Raw genomic sequence first — 21,384 nt, 5'->3', positions numbered from 1 at the left:
AAACAATAAAATATGATGCAGAATTCACTCTTCCAATGATTGTCATTGAACTATTACATTAGTAAACATTCACAGTATGAAGTCTCTTTCAATATATCTCCAGCATATAAAGTAGTGCAAAAAAGCATTCCAGTCATTTTGCCTTCGCGGTCAGACCAGGTTAAACGATTCTCTTACTTCATTTCTTTCATTATTAGACAACAAATGCTGCAATGCCTCCAAAGAGTGTTATAAAAATAAACAATTTCTGGAGGGTCAGCAGCCTTTTCAAAGTAAGTTTCCAGTTAAAAACAAGCATAATAGAGTTCAAGGAAAAAAAAAAAATTAGATCTATCTTCTGTAGAATATCTTTTTACAATAAATTTACCATTTGAAAAACAATGACTATGGTATCCAATGATTTATGGTAGCTGCTATTAAAGCACTGATAAATAGATAAATGACTACCAAACTTCATTGCTTCTTACATAGTAAATACCTCTGAATGCCAACTTTTACCACAGAGCTGTTATTAGTGATGTCGACAGTTCATGCACCCACTTTAAAACTGACTTGGTTTTAATAATTTTTTCAGCCTCATGTGCAAAACACTTGCATTCTAATAAAAATATAAAATCTGAAATTATATCAGATCTAACAATCCCTTCCTCAAGTCATACCACTTACTTGATATGTAATACAAGTTTAGCAATGCTTTTTATTTGTATTTAACCATTAAATGGCATACTACTGTATGCTGTGGACTCTTGTTTGCATATTTCATTATTTTCACTGCACTCTTTAATGTATAAATATATCTGGAAATGTTCAAAATTACACATCAGTTTCCACAGAATTTGAATTTACACAGTTTTTCTTCTCTGACTCACTGCTATTCCCCGTGTCCTGACTTTTTTTCTCCTTTACACAAAGAGATTCTTTAACTCCTTCTTCCATCTCCAAATATTCTGATTTATCCTCTGTGGATGAAGATGATGAGCTTCTAAATTTCTTCAGTAAATTTGTTGGGAGGTAAGGGCAACTGACTGCATTTTGCATCAGCTGCGTTTGTTCTTCATTCTCAGTCTCTCTGTGGTAGAAATAGTTAAAATTGGAGACAATCACTGGCACTGGTAAAGCAATGGTTAACACTCCCGCAATGGCACACAGGGACCCAACTATTTTTCCGCCCACAGTTATGGGTTTCATATCCCCATAACCAACTGTAGTCATGGTCACTACAGCCCACCAAAAGGCATCTGGGATGCTTTGAAAATGGGTGGCAGGCTCATCAGCTTCTGCGAAGTAAACAGCACTGGAAAACAAAATGACTCCAATAAAAAGAAAAAAGATGAGGAGGCCAAGTTCCCTCATGCTGGCCCTGAGCGTATGACCCAGGATCTGCAAACCCTTGGAGTGTCTGGAGAGCTTGAAGATGCGAAACACCCTGACCAGACGGATAATCCTCAGGATGGCAAAAGACATGGCCTGTTGACCATTACTGCCCTGCTCCTGTGCCAAGTCAGTGCCCAGAGTAATAAAGTAAGGCAAGATGGAGACAATGTCTATGATGTTCATGATGTTCTTGAAGAAGTGTGCTTTGCTTGGACACGCAAAGCAGCGCACTGTAAACTCAAAGGAGAACCAAATGATGCATACTGTCTCTACAATGAAAAAAGGGTCATTGAAGATGGTGTGCTCCCCAACGTCCAGGTGAAGTGACTCATTGGAAAGCCCCTTCCCTAAGCTCAGGGACATGATGAATTCTTTGTCATCTCTGAACTCTGGCAAAGTCTCCAGACAAAAGATGACGATGGAGATCAAGATGACCAAGACAGAGACAATAGCAATGCCTCTGGCTGGACTGGAGCTCTCCGGGTACTCAAACAGCAGCCAAACCTGCCTCTTAAATTCATTCTCTGGCAAAACTTTGTCCTCTTCCTCTTTGACAAACCCTTCATCCTCCCTAAACTTGAGCATGGCCTCCTCCCCAAGTTGGTAGAATTTCACCTCCTCAGTGAAGATGTCAAAGGGTACATTGACTGGCCTCTTCAGCCGACCACCACTCTGGTAGTAGTACAGGATGGCATCAAAGCTCGGCCGGTTCCTATCAAAGAAGTATTCATTCCTGAGAGGGTCAAAGTATCTCCCTCGTTTCGCTGGATCACCCAACAATGTCTCCGGGAACTGAGCTAAAGTCTTCAGTTGGGTCTCAAACCGCAGTCCTGACACGTTGATTACCACACGCTCACAACACTCGTACTCACTGTAGCGAACAGAGCTGTAACCCCCAGGGCCTCCACCATCATCAGGTGGCTGGTCCGAGTATGAAAACTCATCCTCCCCATAGTCATCACTGTAGTAGAGCTTTCCTTCTTCCTCATCGTCTTCATCCTCATCTTCATCCTCCTCTTCCTCCTCACTCAAGTCCTTGAGTATTCTCTCTTCAGAACCACTGAGAGGCAGCAGCTCAGAGCAGGGGAAGGAGGCCCCGCACTCCCTACTTCCCAAGCGGTGGCTCCTCTTTTTCCCTTTCTTCCACCTCTTACCACTCTGGTGGTGGGGCATGCTGCTGCGTGACGCATTCCCACCATGAGAGGAGGATGCACCTCGACTCTGTTCCTGATGGTAGTGGTGATATGGTCCACCTCCACCTGTTGCCCCACCTTCTACTGCTGCTGTTGCTGCGGCTACGGCCGCAGCTGCTGCGGCTCTCGATTGTGCCAGCCGCTCTCTCTCTCGGGCCCGAGCTTGGACTGCGTATCCATAGGGCATGTGGCTGTTGCACCCAGAGCTATCCGCACTCACCATTGCAACCTCCATTTTGCAACTGCTTTTTTTTTTTTTTATTTTAATCACTTAATGCAAAAAGATTTTCTTTCATATACAGTGTAACCTTAACTTTCACTAGAGAAAGTTCAAAGCTATTTGCATTTGGAGGGCAGTCCCTTGGACATAGAGCAGCAAGGCAACATACTTGTTACACTGAATCTATGTTTTGGAAAACCACGGATCTGCATTTTCTTATTGTCTGGAACATTTGACACAAACTACTGTTTTGCCAATAAGAAAAGATGAAACTCTCAAACTGAACCAGGGAACAGCTGAGGCCTGGTTCTCTCATTCGCCAAGCCCCTTTATTTTCATTTCTCTCTTGTGGCTAACACAGATCTCATCAGAATCATGACTACCTTGCAGGCTACAAAGACTGCGTTCATGAGGGAAAAAATATGCAAATAAAAGGGTACCTGCTCTTCACAGATGGTTTTAGTTCATCATTGCAACCAAATGCAAATAGTCTCTTTCCTCATAATTTGTTCCTGGTAATGCTTTGGCCTAGCAATCTTATTATTGTTTAATATCATTACTTGGGGAGTTGAAGTTAATTCCAGCCATCACTTTATTTACACAGTGAGGAGGTCTTTGCAAATCCTTTCTTCAGCCTGTCAACAACGTCTCAAACCTGGGAGCAGCACCCAGGGCGTCAGCAGCAGTGGTAAGAGGAGGAGGAGGAAGAGGAGATGAAGACTGAGAAACTGGCTCTGAGGTCCCCATAGGACATAAGGGAGTGGATGGGTCACCCTTTGGTTATGGTCATGCAGAAGCAGCACTTAACCTGAGGCACATGCACAAACACACAAAAATAAACAAAACAAAAAGGGAAAAGATTGGATTGTTTTCCTAAAAGGTCACACTGAAACTGTGTCATCTATTACCACAGCATTCAAATCTTCCCCTACCCACACTATTCACACTTCTACATTACACACACACCCACATCACATGCACAGAGATTTTGAACGACTCTGTGGGTAAGGATGTGGGTGGGTATGTCACATATATATAGACAGAGATACAAAATCCCCACCCATATAAGCACTTGCATCCATACACAAACACATGCATGCTTCTGAAAACACCAACACACATAAACACTAATAAAAATAGTGCAATACACGGTGCATTCAGGTCTCTGAGTACATACATAATAGATACACCCACATATATCTATATGAAATATTAAAGAAAAAACGTATCTACAGAAAGAGCTTTTGTTATATTTGTAGAAACACATAGGATGCAGGAATGTTACAATTTAATCTATAACTGAATTGTGTTTCAATCATAATGAACATCTGACTGAATTTTGTTTGGAAACAGGCACGTACGATGCTCACTCGAGTGAAAATACTGTGATATGATATGTCAAGAAAACACAACTGCAGGTGCACTGAAGCAACACCTACATGCAAGCACACACAAAAATACACACACCCCCCTTTGAAACAGAAGCCTCATTTTTAGCTATGTCTATTAATACATGATAGAAGGTGAATATGAACTATTAAATGATGCTATTTTTAAAATCGTACCTACGTGTCATGCAGGAAAGGATCTTAAAAACGCTATTATACTTACTGTTCCTAGGCAGAGAAATAGCAATGCTGTTCTTGCTAGTGTAAGGATCTGGTGAGAGCAGTCCTGAGGAGGGGGCTATGCCAACTGATGCACATTTGCAGGTGTGTGTGGTCAGTCAGCACCACAGGTTGACGAGTTATTTTTCTCCCTTCTTTCCGGGTGCAACAAGAGCGCCAAGAGCGAGCCAGAGAGGCAGCTTAAGCTGGGGCCACTCTGCACAGCCACAGACGCTGCTTCTCGCCCAGGCATTTGCAAAAAGGCAATAAGCAAGAGTCTTGTTCCAAAAGGAAAAAAAATGAAGGCGGTGTGTTTGTGTGTGTGTGTGAGACAGAATGAATGGGTAAGCGCGAACCACTAGTCTTTCCAAGCCTGGCTTTTGCAGTAGATTTGTAAATCAATGTTAAATAATCCTCATCCCAAGCCTGTTTCCACTGATGGGAGGACAGGGTGCCGCTTCTTGCAGTTTCTCCCCTAGACACGTCCAGACGGTAGGGGTTCAGCCAGCACCCGCCCGCATCATCCACTTGTTGTGCCGCTTGTTGGTAACGCTTACAAAAAAAAAAATTAAAAACAAAACAAATTAACCCAATCAAAATTAAGGGGGAAAAAAAAACCAAACCCCAAAAAAACACCAAGAGGGGAAAGCAGCTCTCTACTATAAGGCTTTTCTTGCCTGTGTTTTTTTTAAAGCTGTAGCCAGCGACGGCGGTTGCTGCCTGCCGGAGCGGCGGGGGTGCTCCCGCAGCCCGCCCTGTTGCTCGGCGGTGCCGCCGCCCGCCCTCCCTGCGCGCCGCCGGGGCCGCGGCCGCCCCGCCGCACCGCCCCGGCCCCGGCTCATCGGCAGCCCCTGCCGGCCGGCGCCCCGCACTGCGCCCCGCCGCCGCTCCGGCCGCCTCCCTCCTTTTCTCCTATTAACGACTGAAATGAGTATTCCAATACTGGATAACTCATAGTCTGGCTAAACTTTGCGCTCAAAGCAACGCTTACAAGCCCTGGCTTCTGGGGTTTTTTTTTTGGTTGGGGGGTGGGTGTGTGTGTGTGTGTGTGGGTGTGTGTGTTTCTTTTAAGGAAGAAAAAGACGTTGATGTGGATGAGGGAGTTTCAAAACTAAGCGTGGACCAAGTTTCCCAGAAGGAGGAAAAAGCTGCTCCTCCACCTCCACCCTGCTGCTTCACTCACCCCAAACCCTCCAACAGTACAAGCAAACCAGAGAACGATTCCCTCTGCTCCTGCCCAACACACCCAGGTCAGCTGCAGCAGCCTTGCAACTAAAGCCAAATTAACTTTTACTCCTAATTCTGTGCCAAAACGGAAAAGTAAGTCCTAGTTCATAAACAGGGTACCATTGTGGATTTGCTAGAGTTTTAACAACTCTGCCAAAAATGTCAAATCATTGCTCCCTCTGCCCCGCTGTCCGTAACACAAACAGTGTATGAACTGGCTACTCCTTCTGCACCTAGAAAATCCAAACTGTGACTGATTCCACTCTCTGTAGGTGAGCACCGTAAAAACGCAGCTTGGCTATATTTGACATCACAGCTACAATTCTAACATCTCAGTAAAACTAAGTGTATGTGCTCCTACTTGGAAAAGAAGGATTTTGGTGCATTAGAGCCCTGCAGATAGAATCACAGCAAGGATAAATCAAGAGCAGCACTCACCCCAGACAATTTGCCTCAACAAATTTGCCTTCGTTTGCAACTGGAGGCAAACTCAAGATGTGCAGCAAGTGGGTTAGGCATTTTTTTCATCTCCTAGGTCAACTCTCTCCACAGTCCAGAGAAACTGGGAGAGCCTGATTACTCTTTCCCTTCAGATCCCTAGCGGCACAACCCAGATTATCCATGTTACCTCTGTGTCTCTACTGCCTACATCAGTCAGTGCTCAAACTCTTAATCCCATTCGTTTCAGTAGGTGACATACAACTATAAAAAGGAGAATGAAGGATCAACCAAATAAACATACTGAATGTCAGGCATCAAATCAGTTCATAAAGATCTTGCCAAAAGTACTGTGAAATATATAAATGGCAGCTCTATCTAACCAATTTTTTAGCAGTCACAATCCTTCAAATTCTATAGTCAATATAAGGTGACAGACATATAGAAATTCCTATTGTCACCCCATATTCCATTAAAATACAAAGTGCTGTCATCACAAGAGCAGTCCAAAATTTTGGTGCTCCTGGATGGAATTTAAAAACATTCTACAAATTCACTTCCAATACCAAAACCCAGATTCTTTTGCAATTTGACACAAGAACATACCAAAGACAGTGAACAAACCACTACCATCATTTAGTCACAATGACATGTAGGATGCCATAAAAAAAATAGAAGAGATACCATAAGTATGCTTTTAAAATTATTAGAAACACCTAGACTTATTCCTACTTCGATAAAATTTAACTCTAGGGGCATTTTCCAGAATTCAGTCACTTGATTCTCTATGAAGTGCTGTGTTGTTTTTTTCAGTAGGACCTGAACACATTTTTTTATCCCTTTTTGAGATGTTTCAAGGGCTTAGGACAAAAAAAAAATTGCTTATCTCACTTTTACCTTCCTTCAAAAGTTTCAGATGCATTTTCTGGTCATCATCTCATGCAACCGCTAAACTGAAAAATTCAATGGCTATCTGAGTATAAAGACAAGTTGAAACAGAACAATCACTTTGCTATGTCTTTTTGATCATTATTATTATTTTCATTTTTAATAGGTAAAGCATATTCTTGAGTAAAGATAAACAGTGTGAGGTATGAGGGGACACACACAAGACTGATAATGGGAGAAGCCGAATAGCTTTTTTGTACCTTTTTTAAATCCATTCTAATGTGATAGGGATCACGTAACTACATGCAATTCAATCTAACTCAGAGGTCTTATTTGATCCAATTTTTAACTGATTTAAAAGCAAAAAACAAGCTTTAAGTATTTACAGATGAATACTGTGACTCATTTCATTCAGCTTTTTATTTTCATAGTATTCGAAGAGCAATTTTTATTTAAAAGATATTACATTCCCTCTGCTCCTTTGTATTCATAAGGGATACTATTATTGGTAGAACAAAGAGAGAATATGTACATGTCATTATCTTCAATAGTACTGTATTAAGAATATTATAGCATAGAAAAGGTTCTGTAAAAGGTTCATACACATTTGTTCTGTTTTACCATGATCTAGGGGAGAAATATGCGTCATTATTGCTTATCTATGTATACAGTGCCAGAAAAAATACACAACAATTTAACACATATTCATGCAAGGGGAACATGAGATTTAAATAGCCTAATTTATGTTGCTATGCCCAATATTAATTTATGCTACCCCTCAATTGCTGCAATTCACACTGGCAGAGTCTGGCCTCAATCCAACACTAATCTCCCTGCTGTAATCAAGAGTTCTGGGCAGCAAATAAGACTGCACTACAGTGCAGTACTTATTGCATTTCTAGACTATGAATTATTCTATTTCTCTTTCAGTCTTCTCTTTTTACTCTTCTGCTCCTTCCTATGCTTGCTTCACTATTACTTCTGTTAGCCTCTCAAGGCAACTTAGCCAACTTCCCATAAGATGAGGAACCCCTTTCAAAACAAGTAAAACATTGCAGCAGTGGGCACTCAGGCTAATCAAGTCAAAAAATTGTGGTTAGTGTATCATTTCAGATGTGATGAAACATGGTTCAGAACCTGTATTTCGTCTTTTCTTTTTTTTTTTTTTCATCCTGTTCTTAGTTGATTACAGTGCTGGAGATTCTTAGGCACCAAAGTAGCAATGAATTCTTGTCTCCACAACTAGGTTTTCTCTCCCAGGCTTTATATCGCTTTAGGGAGTTCATATTTTATTCATATTTTACTAACCAGGCTCAGTAAGACACCCCTGTCAAAAAATCTGGCTTGAGTACTGTTCTTTTGAATATGATTGCCACTATTTACCAAGGTACTTAGCAGAATAAAATAGAGCCTATTCTCAGTTTGTTCTTATACACAACATATATGAATAGCACATCTGTTCCTTACTCGTACTGCAACAGGGTAACCCAAGGAAGTTGACACTTCAGAGAACAGCAGGCCTTTTATACCTCCTTAGGAAAGTATGCAAAAACCACTAGCATTTACCACTGAGTTCAGGATGAATAGCAGTAAGAACACTGATGATATTTGTATTTGGACATTAAGTTCTTGTACCAGAGCACGGACCTACTCAGAAACTAGGATAAAAATACTGTGTATGGTTTATTTTTGGACTTGACTATTCATTCTGGGCAGACTTATATCAGAGATATTCTTGAAATCAACAAAGGCCAGGGCGGGGGGGCAGATAGTAATGAGAGAAAGCCTCTAAATAAGGAGTTGCTTGAGAATGAAGAAACCTTACTTATATTCATGGTCTCATTCCAGATTTCTAAGATACCCACGGCAACATTACTCTTAATACTGACCTCCCTTTTCCAGTATAATAAGGATAACTTCCCACCCTTTTTTTTTTTTTTTTTTTCCTCCTAGCAATTTGGTTTTATTTAGAATGGAGGAACTTGGATGAGGCAATGCCCCTTCTTATGGATCTGCTAAGTAGCAGTGAATAGTGTGGATTTCCAGTTTGGATACTGTTATTGTAATTAACTCATGAAGGAAATGAGTTAGATTCACAGAATTGCTTAAATTACTGTGTCACTGGACTTGCTCCATTTATGTATTCAAGAATCTGTCTATTGATCTGAATATGCCATTTTCAAACTATTCTAACAGTAAATGCAATAATTGTAAAACCTGGAAACATAAGGTGCTAATTTCTGGCTTGCATATATATTTGTCTAGATCAGATAATATTATGAGGGCATGGCAGGCTAATTTCTCAGGAATACTCTGGAGGAAAATTAGGTAGTGGGCGAATAATTAATGTAGCTTCACACTATTAAGTTAACTAGGACTTGCAGAACAACTGGAAAGCAACATCTGGAGGACAACAGCTCAAAACTACTACTGTTAAAAACATGAAGACTTATTAACTAGAAGTCCAAGTATCTCCTGCTCCAGGAACACGCAGTAGCATGAAGAAGCATGTAAAGAAAGAAATTTAGATGTTCAAAAATGGCATCAAACATACCTCACATACATCTGTTTAGGTAAAAAAAAAAAAAAAAAGTGTCTTTCCACAAACTCAAGGCTTATAGTAGATAGATGTTGCTTACATTCTAGCAAATATATTTTTATAACTCTTATTTATGAAATTATTTATAAATGGAAGATGTGCACAAAGGAACTGCTGGATCAAAGTATAAATAGTGGCTACACCATTGTATCTGTTAAGCTCCAAATCTTACCCAGAAGGCTCCATTTACACTTATTATCACACTTATATTAGATGGGAAACCTAAATTTACTGGACAATTCCTACTAAAGATTCTGGCCTATAACTACAGGAGTTACATGTTTCACAGGTAACTGTCTTGGTTCATAATTTGATAGTAATCATATACAGCCTCCAGAGGAACCTTTAGGTCAAAATCAGTATAGTCTGCTCTGGCATCATCTCGTCACCCGACAAATACAGACAAACCAGGACAGACACAAGATGAGACTGGTGAAGAAAGAAGCAGCAATCAGATTTCACACCCTTCCCACTAAGTAGGTCAACAGGGAAACGAACACAGTCATTTTCTTTTGCCCTTTAGAGATGCGTGTGAGGGAATGCTTTCATGCCACCATTGCACTAAAGGATTATTTTCCTCCTGCCATAATAAGGATACAGAAAATTGCTCCATGTTTTAAGAGGAGACCAATTCTGACAGATTCGAGTTCATGACATGTACCAGAAGTATGTCAGAGTATTCAGATGTAAGGTAAAAGTTTTGATTCTGCTCTTTTCCACATGCATGAAACACAAATCCTGGAAGATTGTATGGGGGTTTTTAACCAATGTTGATGGCCTTGTGTATCAGAGAAAATGTAAGCAATTCTAACAAGGAGAACCATGTTGACAAAAATGAGAATCTATTCAACCTTATTCCTAGTGGCTTCAAGATGAGATTCACATGGGTTCTAGTTGCCTAGAAGTTTTACAAGCCACGTGTACTGATCCACAAGGGAAAGATTATAAAACAAACTGTTCCTAAATAAATTATATACTCATAAAAGTTCATTAAACCACTTTATTTCAGAGATATTGTTGTATGATCTCAGGGGTGTATTAAGCACAAAGTTAACACTGAAAAAAATGTACACAGCTTGAATAAACACACAGAATTAACCAACCTTGGCAGGGTGCAACAACAGTTATACTGTGCAAGGCTGGAGAAAAATAAATTCTTGAGATTATCAAATAAAATAAATATTCTTGGGCTAATTTTGAACTAGCAACCAGTTTATAAAGAATCTTATGACAGCCTTTACTTTGTTGCGAGGTAAACATATAGTTTTGTTGTTGTCAGTACAATATTTACTGAGGAAACCCTTTCCAGAAGGAAAATGCCCTTTCTAGAGGGTTGCCACAGAGAAAGAAATTGGTCTGGGGTCCAGGGACTAGCTAGGAATTGAGAAATTAAAATAGGTATCACAAAGGCAATATAAAAATCGCTGTAATACTGTTGTATATATGGAGATACTAGAAGTACTTTGGAAATTAGTCTCTTGAAGGAGATCTGCATTTCAGGACATTAAGGATCATTTACAGTAATGCTTGGGAAAGATAAGGTAAAATTAACACAATAAAGTAACATATCCCTTATGTCAGACCTAACCTGTTGAATGAATCATCCAGCCTGTTGTCTTCTGAGAAAATAGGAAATAGTGTGCTGAAAATCACATGCTGTCCTACCAGCGTTTCTCCTCATGTTCAGGCAGAGCTGTCCCAACCAGGTGAGGGAAGGAATTGCAGCCAGAAGCACCCTTTCTCTGTTTATGCATCAGGGCAGGTAAAACTGTAAGATATAAACTGTCATAACCTCATTAGTACAGCCCAACACCGAAATCCCCAAAGTGGCACCACATCCCTGTAGCCCAAGTATATAGTTTCCATACAGACATCAGATATGATCTGTAGAGAGTTTGTGTTCTTTTGTACACTGGCTACAGAATAACTCCTGAAAAATATCCCTAGTTAAATTTAGCTCATTTCTACCCTTCTCCTATCCCAGGACAGTAAAAAAACCTCCTTATCAACCCTTTCTTTTACAGAAATCTTATGGTTCTCAGCTGCAGTTTACTATAGCAAATTTCCTCATATCTGTGCGTAAGTGTGGGAACTCTCATGTTATTAGGTCATTGTTTAACTATTGTTGAATACAAACAGGGGTGGGAGTTTTCATATGGAGACCAAAAACTAAACCAGTTGTAGTTTGTGAATATAATCATCATTCATACGAGATCCTGAAAACTTTAGCTCTTTTAAAAATTTGCCACTATACCTGTGTCAAAATTAACCCAAATGTTAACCTCAGCATGGAAGCCTTGGGCTTAAAATCTTACTGAATGTGTTGCTAAACTCAGTGTTAAGTAAGTAGATCTAAGGGTGAAGGTACTTCAGAATTTTTCAGTCCAACACAGATTAATTTCTTTTCTATATTGAAGTCAAAAGCTTCACCAAATTGTTCAGGATTAGACCTGTGTAGCTAATTAGTTGGAACCGGAACCTTTAGTAACCAGCAGCTAACTTGCTCTGTGGGATACAAAGCTAAGTATATAATTTATTTAGGAACACCTTATCACATTTCCCATGTAGATCTGTATAAACAGCTCATAAAGCTATTAGACATCTAGCTCCTATCTGAATCCACTAGGAATCAAGTTGAATATGGATTCTCATTTCTGTTATCATAATTCTCTGAACCCATTGACTAGAAGGGTCTAATGCTAAGGGATTCCGTGAGGTTTGACCTGAACATGAGCTATAAATCCCTCTGTACTAACAGAAAGGGCCTAATCTACTCAGGCCCTTAGGTCTCCCTACTTGACTCAGCACTTAACACTCTCCCTAGGAATACAGTAGTGCTTCACACAAGGGATTGTTGATGTGTCAGTTGTGAAAGCATCGTCTGCACTAACAGCGCTGTGAACGTCTGCCCCTCTTCTCTGCACCACCATCTCAACACACTATGAAATGGATTAATTGATGAATGTTGCACACAGCCACCAGATTAACAATATAGCAGTTTCTATCCACAAGTAAAAATAGTAACTTGAAGCTAGACCAAAGCTATTCCCTAAACAAAGAGAAAAATATCATGGTCTGTTGGCTGTGTTGTCATGCCATTGTCCTTCTGATCTGATAAACATCCACTTTCTTAGGTAAAATAATTTTAAATCATTATAGTTATAAAATGAATAGGTAAATAGTAGTTACAGGAATAGACTCCCTTCTGATTAAAATGACCTTTACAAGGCAAATTCATGTTCAGGAATGTTCATAAGAAGTTTTAATAAGGTAAAAGCCAAGAGAACTAACATATAAAAATCCAGCACATCTTTTACTAGGACAGGCTTGTCATCCTTCCTGTGATGCACACTTCATGCAGCCATCTTCAGATATTCTGGGAAAATATTAGAAAGTAACATCTTCCATTTTTCCCCTTCCTGAAAGAAAATAAAGAACGTTGAGTGTCTCCAGACACTCCCTAAAGTAGAGAATGAGTCTTTGAAAATTAACGTAGTTGATGAAGGTGCTCTAGAGACCAAGGTTCTCTCTTTAACCATAGTCAGGCAGCATGAAAAGCAACAAGTTAAATTCCTGGGCACTCCTGTCTCTATGCTGACCTGGTAGAAGAGAAGGTTCTGCGATTATTTCTTGTATCCTATGATGAATAATAATATGCTTGCAAAACTCCCTTAGCACTTTTGTAAGGGAACTGCACTCAGAGATACCGTCATTGCTGGTAGTACTGAAATCAAGTAAACAAACTAAAGCTATTTTATTCCTGAATGAGTTCACTTTCTCGGGAGTCATCAACACCGTGACTTCAAAACCAGCCCAGGTTCATCCACTTCAACAAGTTTAAGCTCAATTTTAAGCAAAATTTCTTTTCCAGTTTAGGAAGGAGCCAAGCAAATCTCACTAACACAAGTTTGGCTTGACCTTCAGGGTCTCTTCATAATTCAAATGTACAGATACGCATTATTTATCAATACAAATATTTGTCAAAACCATGAAGTTTACCAATTTAGTTACCACCAAGAATCTTCAAATGGAAGGTGTTAAGACATACCTACAATGGTTCTTCTGACAAAATGGTTGGATTACATTAAACAATGCAGCGTAAGCAAAGACATCTGAATGATGTAAATGTACCTGCATTATACCTGGAGCCGAATTCTATACTCAGACTCTTTGGTACAAAGTTATTTACATACAAAAAGTTTAACTGTTTCAAGAAATGTCTAGTACTCCTCCCTCTTTCTGCAAGGTGGAATTGATAAATTTCTGGTGCCCATGTATGCACAGATATACGAACACCCATATACTCCTGCATATACCACTTATGATCCTAACTTGCTATTCTCTGAGGGTTTCTTTTGTGCATCCATGGAGTTGTTAAATGACAGAGCGTGGTACGTGAATCACCTGTGGGAAGAAAAACATTACGCAGAAAAAATACAACATCATGCCTTAAATAATCTTTGCTTTCTTTTACACATGGCTTTCTTTTTGCACAGTTGGCATGAATTCCAACTGTGAATTAAACAACAATAAAAAGTCTTTCTGCAAAACATATCTTAAATTCTTAACTTGCATATTGCTCTTGTTGGCAGTGGCAAAGGGAAAAACAAGGGTTAGCTGAAAATCAAATCAATCTAAAGGTAGCTAAAGAAGCCCAGTATAAATCTGGAATATCTAAAGGTAAGAATTACCATTTCAATAATCGAAAAGCGAGTAGATCCTGATAATAGCTTACTCTGAATACAGTCAAAACAAATCCCCTGTTTTATCCACAAATAAAGAGCTTTTCTCACTGCTTGCATATGTAAGAGTCCATTACCTATCTTTAGCTAGGAAGACAGACAAATATGCAACTACCAGCTTTATGGGATAATTTATAAAGTCTTGGTTCAGCAGAGTGGGAGTTCTAAATGAGTGTTATTTTACATTTAAGTAAATGCCTGACAGATCAGGGGTTTTTTTATGCAGTTCTGGAACTTTCTTTATATTAACAACGCACTCTGTCAAACTAGTAGAAAAAAAACCTGGTATAAAAATGTCCATTATCTAGGGAAATCATAATTGGTTTTCATATCAGCTTTCCTTCTTAAAATACCCAAATGAACAAAGTAGATAATTGCAAAGTTCACAGTGTAGCAATTATATTCTGACTATAGCAATCAAGATGCTGACAAACTAAAGACCCACTATGTGCATAAATAGGCTAATCTTTGTTTACAGGTGACAAGAAAGCTAACCTTTAAAAGATTTTTACGCCATCCCTTAATTCATTCTACTGAGATTTACAGGTTTTGTTTGTGGCATTTTAGCACTTTCTACTCACTACACTAAGACTCTGGTTCAACAAGGTAAACAAACATGTATCTTACTGAAAGGGAGTGATCAGTTCCATTGCCATTTGTGGACTACTCTTTTTTACTTCTGCACACCGTGATGCTCCTTGCTGAACTGTGCTGTAATTAACTCTTAATGTATATGGATTTTAGTATCTTCCTTTTGCTCTCTCTCACACAATGGGAATTTGTCTATAATTGTTTTTATGTGACTCTGTGTAACTTAAATCATTCTTACCATGCATTGCCATCTCCTGTCATAGTTGCATTATTTGCCCAGGCATAGCCAAAGCAGTCCAGTTTCCACTGGGCCACAATATACAAAGTGGCATTTGGTGGGGTTTTGTTCCAGCAGGATTGTTTGTTCCAGTCTTGCATTAAATCCAAAGTTCTGCCTCTTACTTCACCTTGCTATGTTTTGACGATGATAAGAAAATTGTTAATCCTTTAAAAAAATAAAAGATTACTTTGCTTTGAAAAAATCAGAGAGATGACAGGACAAAGATACCTACTTTCTATTTTAAATTTAGCATCAAAATATGTCATCAGTCAGCTGCAATTTTCTGTCTTCTGCAGTTTTCACTAAGAAACTAATATTTATTAAATCTTTGCCATCGTCATTAAACTACGAACTTTGTCACTTCTTTTGAACTTTGTCACTTCTTTTGAAAAGATGTTTCCCTGAGTTTCAGCAACTTTCCTCATTTTCAAGGAACTACTCATTGGATCTTTGCTACCTTTCCTTCTATGTGTTTCTGGGGCAGCATAAAGACATAAAATACAGAAAACATAATACATCCTTCATTAACACAAAAAAATCAGTAAAAGATACATACTAATTCTCAGGCTTTACATTATGAATAACTCCAAACAATTCTCGGGTGCAATTCTCCGCCCCTGACTATTCTAGCAGAACTGAGAGGTATTTACCAGGCTGGAGTCTACTCACTGAAAAGTCTGTAAAAATACATTCATTATATCTGTGAACTTCATGGTAAAACAATGCCAAACACAGTCCAAAGGGCAGGATTTAGAAACATCTTCTAAATAAGGTGCTGAATGTGAACACACATGCCCTCTTTTTCTAACAGCACATATCAGAAAATCCTGGGAAGAGAACCTACCTTAGAAAAACATCATATATGTGCCAAATTTTTTCTCCTTGCCAGTAGTCCGAGGTTCCTGTCTTGCAAAAGTATACAGTTCTTTTAGTAAGCACTTTTTTTTTTCCTTTTCTAAAATGACCAGCACTTAATACTATTCTGCCTACTGCCTGTTTTCCATAATTAAACTCCCTTTTCATCTCTCTGGCAAAATGTAATTCCCTAAGGATATAAATCATATAATGGTTGGGCTCTCTCCACTCTTACCTGTCATCTTCAAATTCTTCCTCAGTTACATCAAGTCTTCTTCCCTTTAGGTCAGTCTTCTAATAAAACTTTTTTAAAATGGTAAATCTTCGTTTCATATTACTCAGTGCTACTAATGCTTCATTTGATGCACTGGTGGCACTGGAAATCTCAACTTTTACTTCTATGGCCTCTTTGATAGCATTATTTTTGCAATGAATTAACAAGTAATGACAAGCACAGGTAAAATTTAACTGTTTTATTAAATCATCATGGATGCTATTACCCTTTGTTTTTCAGTAGCTTAACTAAGCAGTACAATAGTCAAGTATCACATTCAAGCAAAGAATAAACACTGAATCAATTTTCAGTTTTTTCTGACTGTTTATGGTGAACTTATATAGGATAAGTCATATGGGGATGCTTTACACACCTTTGACATTCCAGTCGACCTCAACAAAAAAATAACTACCAATATCTATCTGCATACTAAAAAAAAGCAGATGAAGACAGTTGATAAAGTTCATCCTGACCCAAAGGTTGATCTTAAGATCTGTTATATCTGCAAAAGAATACTTTTACTATACCGAACAGCAAATCATGAGGAAGAAATATACAGCTGTACAGACTAAACCAAAAAGACTGAAATGCCACAGTGAAAATCTGACAAGGCTTTGAGACTTTTCCCAAGAAATTGTACTATAGCTTTGTGAAACCAGCATAGCAGGGTAACAGAACCAGCAATACAGGCTAGGATATGCAAACAGAAAATGAGCAACTACTTTCATGAAACTGTAGCATTCTCATCTTAGTGTGATCATATTTTAAAATACAATGTATGTTGCTTACATGGGAAGTGAGAGTATTAGTGACAATGCCAGCTGTCTTTGAAATCTACAAAGAAAAGAAGAAGTGAAATCATAATTAGAAACAACTCAGGGACAAGAGACCCTGTGGATCTACTCTACAGTACTGCATTCACAATAGATTTGTAAGAAGGGAATGGGTCCTAATGCTCTCAGTAAGTAGGACTACTAGGAGTGATAACTGCATATTCTTTTTTACTGGATGGATATTATTTTCATACAGTTAAGGAATAGATACAGTCTAAGCGAGGCATGTTAAGCTGCACCAGGGCTGCTTTATCATATACACTGACTGGACTAGTGGAAGTCACTCCTGCATGAAAAAAAGGTGAGTATTACCAACAGAAAGAGCAGTCTTGCCTACCTATAGCAAAGGTACTTTCTGTCTGCAGTTCTGCTCAGGATTAGGATTTTAAAAACAAAACAAACAAAAAATAATAAGAAGAAAGAAAAGGAATACTTTCATAATAAGCATCAGCATAATTCCTGTATTAAAGAAATATTTTGTTTTGCTCTTGCGTTCAACATTGTGAACCTGTCCTCTGCGAATCACTTTTTGGCTTTGCCTTTAGTAATGAACGGCTCAGGTACCACAGCTACTAGCACTCTTACAAATATTTGAAGACTGGTAGACCAGCCTGGAGAAGAGAAGGCTCCAGTGGGACCTTAAAACTATCTTCCAGTACCTGAAGGGGGCCTACAGGAGAGACGGGGAGGGACTCTTTATCAGTAAGTGTAGTGATAGGACGAGGGGTAATGGTTTTAAATTGAAAGAGGGGAGATTTAGATTAGATCTTAGGAAGGAATTCTTTACTGTGAGGGTGGTGAGACACTGGAACAGGTTGCCCAGAGAAGTTGTGGATGCCCCATCCCTGGAGGTGTTCAAGACCAGGGTGGATGGGGCTTTGAGAAAGCTGATCTAGTGGGAGGTGTCCCTGCCCATATCAGGGGGGTTGGAACTCAATGATCTTCCAACTCTAACCATTCTATGATTCCTAGTGCATCATTTCTGAAAGGACTCACAGATTTGTCTTCCTTAGCTACAAAGCTGTTCAAAGATAGCGCTTTCAACAGATAGGTTTTAGTAAGTTTGACTTGCTGACTCACTTAAAAATAAACCGTCTTAGCTTCACAGCACAGTGCATTCACAGAAGCAACTGGCTCCCACCTGCTTATTCTGCCCTCGACAGAAATAGCCAACCATAAAACCACACACCATTTATGGGATCTGTATTGCCTCTGATACAGAGCATGTGGTGGAACTTCTAGGGCACAGCACACTTGACTTTTGTTGTACTTTAACTTGCGAGTTTACATAACCTGAGGGCACAGCCCTTTTCCTGGTGAAGACACAAGTGCCAATTTTGTTGCCAAAATGTACAAAGGGTGACGACTCCTCAGTCCAGCCTGTCAAGTGCCTACAGTCTAGCATGTCTTTTTTTTAACCCAGGATTGGATTCTTTCTCCAGATCTCTTGGCTGAAATTGATTTGATTGCAAACATTAGAGACTTCTCACATGCCAACAGTATTCTGTTGTTGTGTGGTCTGCTACAGCATTTGTATTGTAGCCTAAGGATCTCAGTAAGACAAAATTTATGATGGTAAGGTAGTATTAGATAAAATAATTGGACCGTATCTGAAAGAAAATGGGAAGTTTTTTTAAAAAGAAAAATGCCTGTGAAGGAGTTTATGTGTCTCTGTCTAGTTTCTCAACCATTCCCCAAACTAATAAAATATATTAGTTGTCCCTGCAAACATTAGTGTACAAACAGTAATTTGTACATTGGAGTTGATGCTTTTCAATTTCAGCCCCTATCACATAGTATCCACAATGATACTTCATTGCTTTGGTGTTTTGTTTTTCTCTTCTAGCTTGTGGCTATGTTATCCTCTTGTAGTTCACTTTCTATTTATGACACTAATTCACAGACAAAGAGAGATCATAAAAAGACGTATGTGCTGAGATACAACTTGGAGAGAAAAAATAACCAAAAAAAAGTTCCCTGGGAGAGCACTTGTACAGTTTTAGAAGAACAAGATGCAGTATTATAGAAAGTATTAAAGGAAATATCACATGATCCCACAGCATTTACTGATGTACAGAAACAGAAAGAAGCAGACCAATGATGTGGTGAACCTCTTAAAAGAAATCATGGATCAAGATGTCACAGAAATAAATTCCAACTGTGGTCATGAACACAAGGAATGAAAATACGGATTGACTGTGGAGAATGAACTGGTACAAAAAGAAGAGCGGGCAGTGATTCCAAAAATGATGTATTCAGATATTCAACAGAGAGGAGGGAATTCATTATGGACAACTCTGTATGCATTACATGAGGAACGCTGTATGATTGGAGAAAAGAATAAATCCTCAGAAATCTTGAGTCTGAGCCAAGTACAAGAGTAAATTAACAGAAATCCGGTTTTTAGTGATGCTCTTAGTACAACCTAGCAGCAATTGGCAATGCAATTATAATCAACACAAGCACAATCATAAGGCAATATTATGACTTAGCTAGGGCTACAAGAAGCATACCTTACTCCAAACCAACTCATCCAAGGATAATTGTTGCAGCAATATTAATAGTGGTACCTCCAAAATTCTTTTTTATTTTAGTCTTTAAAAGATACCTTCGGCAGCATACTATGGACAGAAACACATTTGAAAGAGAGACTGTAGCTTCCTCATGTAACGACAGACGAACCGGGGATATTATTTTCATCTAGACTCTCATTCCGATTTTACATTTTACAAAGCTGCTGAAAGAATCACATTCCAGTTCTGAAGCCTTTGCGTCACCAAAACTCCCACTGTTGGCTGAAGGATTTTTAGCGAATCACAAATGCAAGACTCAGACCAAAAGAGACTACGTACTTCTTAAAAGAAAAGTATTCTGTAAAGTGTAGAAATCCTCCTTCACTATTTTTCTGATTACCTAGAATACTGTGCTATAATGCCAAAAAATATTTTAAGTCCATGCAGATATTTGGCAGAGCAGCATATAATGTTTGGAAGAACATCATTTCTACAAATTAAAGCAGTTTCATTAAGTATCTTCAGCTGCTAGACAGGAAGTCAGACTAACAAAACAGCTTGTCTGTGAAACAGTTACTAGAGGCATTTTTCAGGATCAAATTAGCGTTTCACCCTGAAGGCTTCCTACTGATTTTTCTTAAGAGCTCATTTTTCAAAATGTAGTTGTGTATCATACTGATACCTGTTTATTTTAGTTGTTTTGGCTGGAAGTTTGGTTTAGCATCTTAATGAAACTGTATTCATTGTAGGCTTTCGGTTGTGTTCGTGTGCTATATATATATAGCCCTTCATTCTTATTTCTCTTATCCACTTTCTCCCTCCTCAATTTGCACTGTTTGCTTGAAGGAGCCACTCCTTGCAGCTAAACTGAAGTTCTGGAGGACATTCAAACTTTGTATATAAATGGGCGTGTAGTTTTGCCCACAAAATACAAAACTACTCATTATCTCTCACAGGACACTCACAAGGCAAGCACCTACAATAGAAGACTTGAGATAATGAAGTTTAACGACCTTTTCATTCTCAATGGGAAACTATTACTTTCAATACAAGAGGAACTGTAGGCATCAAAAGACTGTGATGGTACAGAGGCATAGGGTGATTCTTAGTTACTCACGTGGCATCTGCTGCTGTAATACCACCTCAAAAATCTGCAAGTACTTGTCTTTACAACCTCTGAGGTTAAGACGTCCTATTGAAAATAATCTTAAAGTGAGGGAATTCACTTCCAGAGGAGCTAAGTGACTTTCTGCAGTCATACAGGAAGCTGTAACAACACAGACCTATGTCTCAGAAAGTTTATCTTTCATGTAGGATGGCAGTACCCCAGCCATGCAGCCACTCACCTGGTTTAGTTACTGATCTCAGGGAGCATAAAACATGAAGTACAATGGGAACATGAACAGGACTCGGACTCTAATACAGTCTTACCTTATGACTGTGAGGACATAGAACAAACCGAGATTAACAATCCCCCTTTAGTTTCTAAAGGCAAAGCTTGCAAAATCAAGCTACTAAATTCTGAATACACTGAAATGTTTCTGTGAAATAAAAAGCAGAGATGTGAAGGTGTTTACAGCTTAAATAAAACAACAAATTCAGGAAATTACTTCAGCCTCAGGGTGTTGGCTTTCAAGGACTGCAAGTCAAGCCATTTTTGTGTCTCTCTAATGTGCCCCATACAGGAGAATCCAATGTAGCACAAACTATTTAAAGGACAATATCCTCTTTTTTCCCACCCAAAGGGAAA

At 39.0% G+C, this 21,384-nt stretch overlaps 1 protein-coding gene across 1 annotated transcript; it reads right to left on the bottom strand.

The window, feature by feature from the left end:
• Nucleotides 1–813: 813 nt before the first annotated feature.
• On the bottom strand, nucleotides 814–2,802 carry KCNA4 (potassium voltage-gated channel subfamily A member 4). Its single transcript, XM_074149031.1, has one exon. The coding sequence runs from the start codon at nucleotides 2,800–2,802 to the stop codon at nucleotides 814–816; it is 1,989 nt and encodes a 662-aa protein (XP_074005132.1).
• Between the last annotated feature and the right edge of the window lie 18,582 nt (nucleotides 2,803–21,384).

The sequence above is a fragment of the Numenius arquata genome, chromosome 6 (genome assembly GCF_964106895.1).
Source record: "Numenius arquata chromosome 6, bNumArq3.hap1.1, whole genome shotgun sequence".
Taxonomy (NCBI): Eukaryota; Metazoa; Chordata; class Aves; order Charadriiformes; family Scolopacidae; genus Numenius; species Numenius arquata.
Note: the sequence above shows the minus strand (reverse complement) of the source record. Positions and strands in the feature narration are given on the sequence as shown.